This window comes from Lepeophtheirus salmonis, chromosome 10, assembly GCF_016086655.4.
Source record: "Lepeophtheirus salmonis chromosome 10, UVic_Lsal_1.4, whole genome shotgun sequence".
In the NCBI taxonomy this organism is placed as follows: Eukaryota; Metazoa; Arthropoda; class Copepoda; order Siphonostomatoida; family Caligidae; genus Lepeophtheirus; species Lepeophtheirus salmonis.
Genome location: NC_052140.2, coordinates 11,296,311 through 11,304,334, shown reverse-complemented (window position 1 = coordinate 11,304,334; position 8,024 = coordinate 11,296,311). Strand labels below are relative to the sequence as shown.

The 8,024-nt window shown below is 33.3% G+C and overlaps 1 protein-coding gene across 1 annotated transcript in view; it reads left to right on the top strand.

Annotated features, from left to right (window-relative positions):
• Positions 1 to 2,887: 2,887 nt before the first annotated feature.
• The window catches only part of LOC121125482 (N-lysine methyltransferase SMYD2), a 30,466-nt gene continuing 25,329 nt past the window's right edge, over positions 2,888 to 8,024 (top strand). Inside the window, exons 1-2 of the mRNA XM_040720675.2 lie at positions 2,888 to 3,048; positions 3,115 to 3,763. Coding sequence (XP_040576609.1) covers positions 2,960 to 3,048; positions 3,115 to 3,763 — 738 coding nt within the window. The 5' untranslated portion in view covers positions 2,888 to 2,959. The remainder of the gene's footprint in view (positions 3,049 to 3,114; positions 3,764 to 8,024) is intronic.

Here is an 8,024-nt window from a genome sequence, read left to right as displayed (position 1 = left end):
GAGATACTTTGGTCCATTTGATTATTTATGTTGTTACTGGAATTTGTTTTTTAAATGACCATTTTAAAAATATAAATAAATATTACTTTCTAAAAAACAATGGAGACAATTGATTAAAAAAGGTTGTTTTCATGCTGGGCCTTCTCTGAATAAGGTAGTTTAAAATATTAAATAAGTATTATTTTCCAAAAATACGTCATAAGTTCATAAATATTACTCAAAAAGTTATAAGAAAAATATATATTTTTTTTAAATAAAACGACCCAGCCTTTTATTTTCCAGAAAAAGTCAATTAATATTTTAATAATGAAATTATCGAAGGGTCTTTTCATATAGGAAAAAATAATAAACAAGACATTATCAAAATAAATAAAAAATGCCATATAATCTGTTTTATGTGGTAGGAGAATTCAGTAAAGTTAAGTTTTCATCCAGCGCCATACATGAGGGGCGTATGAAAGTAAGTGCACAGTACGATAGATGGTACTGCTGGCGCGTATCGATGTTATGTTCATTTTGTAGCATCTCTTGGAAGAACACACACCAATTTGAAGCCAGATCGGTGTATTTCTTTCTCTTGGGTATTCGTTTGAATCTAGGAATGGGCCGTACAGATTATGGAAGCTGTCTTTTGGATTCCCAAGGAATAATCCTCATCGACTATCTGGGAAAGGGTAAAATATTAGAGGTGCATATTATTCATCGTTATTGGACCGTTTGGAAACCTAACTGCAAGAAAAATGCTCATTTTTGGGCCCCAAAAAAGTCCCTTTCCATCACGACAATGCACCAGCTCATACCTCTGCAGTTGTGGTCACAAAATTAATGGAAAAAGGGTTCTAACTGAAGATGCCCACAGCACTAGAAATCTCACTCACTTTGACTCTTCTGTCATCCATCACCATATCATGGATTTTATCAATGATTACTAGAGTAGTAACCTCTACAGGGGGTCCTGAACGTTCGGCGTCACTTGTGCCCGTATGGTCACACTGAAATTTTTGAAACTAATTATAAACTGTTTCAATCGAAGTTGCAGAGTCCCATAATTTCAATCAAGCTTCTTTTTAGTTGCCTGAGACATTTTTCCTTTCATAAAGTAATTTTTATAAAACACTACTAAACTCTTTTTCGTCCATTTTTTGAAAATGGACTTCACTTCCTCGATTTAAACCAATGGCAAACAGATATCAAATCGATGCACGCCAGGAGTGCCATCTCTTGGACTGTGTACACACTTCTCAAACGACCCTCGTATATAAATAATTTGAGTGGGGTAGTCCAAATACTTATTTTCTTGATTTTTAAAGCCATCTGTTGTTTTGCCGATTGTGATGCTGATGAATGGTTAAAATCCTTTTTTTTTTTTTTTGGAACTTGGGCGTGAAGAATGTTAACCACTTCGTGGTCTTCAATGCTCCTAAGATGATACTTTTTATTTGTCTCATGCATTCAAACCCTCGTTTTAATACTTAAATACCCTTTTAAAAGATTCTGCATTTTAATTGGTTCACGCGTAAATACTTTATGAATGATTTAAGTCTAAATTACTATGCTTTTTAAGCATATTCCTCTTTCAGTAACATGCATATATTTTGATTCAAAACAAGAGGAGTCATTTAATATTGTAAAATGAGCTGATAAGTTTTTACCAAAAAAAGATCATGTGTCCTTGATTTTGGAGCTGAATAACAAGTATTTTAGACATTGTACCTAAAGTACTAAAAAAGCTCGTCTGTCGTGAATTATTAACTTAAATAATAAATAATTATTACTTTGATAAGCTTTTGTTATTCTTCATATTGGCGAAAAAAAAAAAAAAAAAAGGTATACTATGTTTACTTTTATTGATTCTCATGAAATACCCTTAAAACCAGCATTGACTGTTGTAATTGTTTTTATAATGCACTAAATACTTCTTGTCAAAACAAATACGGAGATATAAAGTATGAAAAATATTTATTTTAGAATACATTTGGACCTAAAACCTTTATTGTTCTTGATTCTATTTCTTACTCAATTAAATGCTATTATATCAGAATCTATTCATGGGTGGTATAATTATTAATAACCCATAACAATATTACTAATCGTTATCTATTTAATATTTTAAAGTCAGCATTTAATCAATATTAAAACAGACAAAATGTCAATTGAGTGTTGGCAGCTGAAATAATTATATTTCAGACCTGAAATTTTGCATACTGTTTTTCGATAGTACGTATCTTTTTTTTATCACTTGTCAAAAAGTGGTCTATATATCCTTGTAAATTTTCTGTATTTCATTTGGTTCCTGCATGAATACTTTATGAATAATTAAGTCTAATTACTATACACTTTAATGCCAGCCACATTTATCAGGAGTGAAATCTGCATTAAGAAATTAGTCATATATTGAAGGAGAGCATCAATTGAGTCATGGCTTTCTCCAATGTATACATCCATGAATTTTCCATAGATTAAAAATATATCGGGGGGTTATCTCACAAACTATAACCTTTACTCTGTATTTACTTGTCAGCTGTCGCTGCTTCTGCTGCATTTCCCCTATCAGTGTTCCGAACATTGATTGTTTGAATTCGAATTAGCTTCTATTAAGCTGTGGATAAAATAATTTTGAAGAACTCCACAACTACAACTAATTTTAGTTTTTTTTTTTCTTTTTGGAGGAAAATTTTGCATGATACAATATTTATAGTAATTAATTATATATCTTTGTTTTTGTATTTAATTAATATTTCCATTTTTATAGGATGTACTTATTTCTAATATAAATGGATATTTTTATTATCACTTCTCTCCTTTTGCATTAAACATGGAGTTTCTGTATCTAGTACCTAGTATCTATGTACTACAACATATTGGCAAGTTTCCAAATAAATTATTCTTCCAAGTGTCTTACTCTTCTTTCATGCATGCGGTGTGTAAATAGTTTTTCTTTTATTTTTAAATAGTAGTTATGCCATTAAATAAGATTACAAAGGAATACCATCCATTAGGACCTCCTCCAACACAGCCAAGGACGGAGAACTTTTATCCTAAACTAATGTAAGTATCACAAAAAGAAAAATAATAAATAATTAGAAAATAAACTCGGATAATATCTAATTACAGCGATGAGAAAAAGTACTCAAAAATCCCTATCGTTAACTCCAATGACTCCTCTGTGGCATCATCAGAGCTCATAATTAAAAATGAGCAATATCTTAAAGAGGTTAATACATTCAAAGACACAGTCACAGCTGGGGATATACTGTTTGTGGCGGAGCCCTTTGTATTCGTCCCTTCAACAGCCACACGAGGACTTCGATGTGAGCATTGTTTTAAGGAAAAAACGTATACACACCGCTTATTTAGCTGTCCTTCCTGCAATTATTCCATCTACTGCTCAGAGTCTTGCGCTGAAAAGGATAAGGAGTTTCATGGTGACGAATGTGCGCTATTTGTAGAGTCTAAACGACCTCCCTCCTCTGATACAGTGCGTTTTACTCTGCGGTTATTACTCAAGATGAGGAGAAACGGGGGACGAGAGGCGGATATTGTTCTGGATGGTGATAAGAAAATATATCGGCGATTTTATGATCTGATTGATCACTTTGATGATATTCTACACTCATCAAATCGTTCTCAGTTGGTTGAACATGTGTATGCAGAAATTTTAAAGTTGATGGGCAGCGAGTCTGCACCAGATCCCAACTATTTTTTGGAAGTCTATGGAAGAATGGTGATCAACTCATTTCACATTTGTGACAAAACCACTCAAGTAAGACAGATTAAATATATGTATATACTATTAAAAATTTGAATAGAGATTATTCCTTCGTGTTATAAATCGAACGTTCATTCCCTTTGTTACTTTCAATTTAACAAGATCATAGACATAGCTCTACATAGATATTATGTAAGTAGTCAAAAGAGTATGGCGGTCTGAATGTGTTCCTTTTGATAAATACATTTTGATTGTCAAAGTTTGACCTATTATGATGAATAAATAGAGATATCTCAATGTACAAGTGATATTTGATTGATAAATATGTACATAAAATTTCCAAGTACTTTTATTTTTAACTTTGATCAATAAAAAAGGGATAACTTTGTTGATCTTAACCTGGATGACCTTTTTTGAGAAAAACTACGTTTCTAGTCAAATTTTATGATTTAAATTTAGAATCTACATGAAATAATAAAAAATTATCTTATACTTGTATAATAGTAAGAAATTAGAAAATAATTTATAAATATAAAAAATAATTTTAAAATACAAATGAATACTAAATTTTCATACTAATTTATTTGAATTCAAATATACTCAGCCAACAGTTATTATTTACCCCTTTTAGCACCCAAAGTATTGCAGTCCATGTGGGCCTTGATCAACAATTTTTTTTTTTTTTTTTTTTTTGGGTCTGTGGACAGTTTCTTTATCTTGTTGGAAAACACAAAGATAATTTCCAGCGATGGATTTGATCCATGGAATAACTTTGGTGTCCAGAATTTTGACACACTCATCAGTGTCTTCAAGTTGAATGTAACCAGTCCTAACATCCTCCCTGAAGCAGGGTGTTTGTTGATGGTAATAAATCGGTGCTGCAGTGCTACATTCCCAAATTTCACTACTCGATCATTCTGGTTGTTGAATACAGGGTCAACAGTTAAGGTATTTTCATCAGAAAAGATCACAATGAGTCCACAGGCTCCTCGTTTCCTCCTGCCTTTTTTAAAGTTGTGGAAACCACTGACATGGGCTTGTTTATCTTCCTAGCCATATCAGCAATTGCGGAATTCGGCTTTGTCTTGAATGCCAACTTCAGGCGGTTGACTGACATGGAGGGGCTCATGGAGAAATTGTAAATGGTCTTCTCTGAGGCCCCAGCCTGCTTCCAGATGGTCTTCTAGTATAATCCCGCAATGGCAACCCTCTTTTCGGGCTGTGTGCTCATAGTGGTGACTAGAACAATGTTTTTCTTAGGAATCGAAAGCTAATTATGTCCTCTATAACATTGCTTATAAGACCATTGAAAAAAAAAAAAAAAAAAAAGGACTCTTAATCTCTCAAAATTTGCATAATAGAGATGAATAGTAATTTATATTTTTATAAGTCTGTTTTTGGTTTTGTTAGACACAGAATCCAAGACGGTCTAACAGATCAGTCTGGCATTTAGCAAGTAGACGTATAAATTAACCAAGCATGTTCCGATAATATTTTTTTGGGCCTGCAAGGTCATTCAGAGGCTCTTCTTCATCTTTCTCTCTTTTTTTTTTCCACAAAAAAACTTTATCAGTTTATAAAAGTTATTTATATAAATAAACATTTGAGTTTACATATAAATCCCTAAACAAAAGTCAAAACAACAGTTAATTAGCACGGTGAGTCAAAAGATAATAGAAATATTCTTCAGTAGTTTATCACATTTAATACAATTGTTCCATAAATAAGTAAAAGGATATGGTAAAAAACAAAGAAATTAAAAATGATTAAAATGAGTCGTAAAAGAAATATGGCTTCCTACGACTCAAAACTTTTTAAATTGTATATGGAACGTATTAGTCGGGGGAAAACGTCGTGTTGTAGTTTTGTCGTTTTATCTCTTGAAAATAACGGGGAGTAGCGTATCAGATCCCCCACGTGTACTTCCACGTTAGAGTAGAAGAAGAAACCATAATTTCTTATGTCGAAGACAGAGTATCTCGCATCAGTCAAACTCCAAATAGCTCTAAATTCTTCATTTCGGATAGGGTCGCCTTCTGTCATCTTCTCTGACATTCTATAGAGCGAGTTTTTGTAGGAGTGCTCGAAATATTTCAATTGAGGCTGAATGAACGCTTAGGAGTAACGAATCTATCACTTACCCCTGCTTTGGTAAGTAATTTGAATTTTTCCTGTATACGTTGTGAAGGGTAGTCTGCACTGCAAAAGCATAAATAACTGTGTTAAACAATTTTCCAAAGTAGCAAGGAGCATTCAAGAATATACATCCTGAAGATATTTAAAATTGCAAAGTAAATCGCTTTCCATCTTTTACTTTATAAATTTAACCCATGATTCTCTTCTTCCACGATATGGGTAGGTCCAATATTTTTAAGAACTTGGCGCAGATTTTGTCAGCTTCCTCCTTATAATTTAATGTAAAACACATTCTCGAATGCCATGGAATGGGTATCGTGTAATTGTCTGCGGCTTTCTTTAGTGGAGAAAAACAAAACATTTCCCACAGTTAAACATGGAGTCATTGCTGGAAGCGTGAAGGAAAATAATCCCCTCCATAAGGATAACTGGGGGAGGTAGATGAAAATGACGTTGTTCCTTTCCAAAAAATCCTATGTGCTGAGCTACTAAAAATTGTAAAAAATTTCACCAAGTGATCATTCATAAAATCTGTTCCAAGCATAATCCAAGTGTAGATCGGAAATGAGGAAATTTTAGCTTGTCATTCAGTCTCTGAAACCCATAGCTAACGGCGGCTACATTAATGATTAAGTGGCAAACATAGCAAAGAACAAAACGGCTTCCTAAAGGGCAGGAAAATTTCAGACATTTCAAGAAATGAACAGCTTACTGTTGAAATTATGCGTAAAGATAGAACTTTTGGTGTAATTAAAACTGCGGACTTCAGCAAAGCATTTGATTCTGTCCTACAGAATAATATTTTGAAAGCAGTTAAAATACTTCTTCCAAAAAAACCCACTTGTTTCCCATTAGAGCTCTTCTTTTCAATAGTACGTCAAATATATCGATAGGAGATGGAAAAAGTTACCCAATTACTTTAAAAAAGATTTGCCGTCGAGGTTGTCCTTCAGTTCCTATATTCTCTGCATTAAAGGATATTGGAGATTCGATAATAAAGAAATTCAAAGGGTTTGGAGTGGATTTTGGAATCGAGACAAATAATTGATATGCATGCCGACGGCATCACATTGATTTTAGAAGCTAAGTTTGCTCAATTAACTAAACGAATTGAAGGGATTTTAAATATCTTAAGAATTATGAAAAGAGGTCCGGTTTGAAAATCAACTATAAAATAATTCCAAAGTTTATGAGTGAAAGGTTTTTTTTAACTTTTATACTAAAGAAAGACATAGAAAAACTGAATATAGCAAATTATAGACCGATAACGCTTTTTAATACCTCGTACAAAATTATAACTGGAATTATCAACAATGGAATAGTCCATGTACTTCCATCCATTATACTGGAATCACAAAAGGGGTTTATTTAAGGAAGACGAGCAGAAGACATTCCAAGATTTAACCAAGACGCTATTGATAAAGATAAACCTTCGACTCCATCTCCCATAAATATATATTGTCCCAGCTAAAAAGATTAGGATTTTCCCTGAAAATGATTCATTTGGTAGCCGCTATTTTAAAATACTCTTCTTCTAAGGTAAGACGTCTTATGTGAGGAAGATTATTTCGAGATAATTCGAGGAGGAAAGCAAGGAGATTCTTTGTCTCCAACCCTTTTCCTTCTAGCATTGGACTATTTACATGCAACTCTACGTTCTATCTACAAAAATGAAATGTCCACTATGGTTCCATTTTACGCGGATGAGTTAACTATTTACTGTAGGGGATCTTTGAAGGAGATCACTTCGTCTATGAGAGTGGTGTTTGGGGACCTCCAATCATTTTCAGAGCCCTCGTGTCTAGTAGTCAACACTAGCAAGACGGAAGTTTTGAAGTTCTCCCATAAGTCAACTTTTCTTGGAGTCTCAATAACAAAAGAAGATTGACCAATCGGCATCAACACTAACGCAGAGAGGCTCTAGAATCTATCTTTAGTACTACGTGGTGTTACGATAGGTGCCATATAAATATATTAGATAGGATAAAAATATGGAATGCGGTCGAAATACTCCGAGTAATCCACTTACATAGGTATACTTCTTATACAGAGAAAATTAAAAACAAAATACAGATCATCCAGGGAAAAACTTATATGAGGTTCAAAGGGAGCTTAGCTTTCAAAGAGCCGCCAGTATGCTCCAATTTCATCGTGGGGCATAGGTTCAAAAAATAAAGAA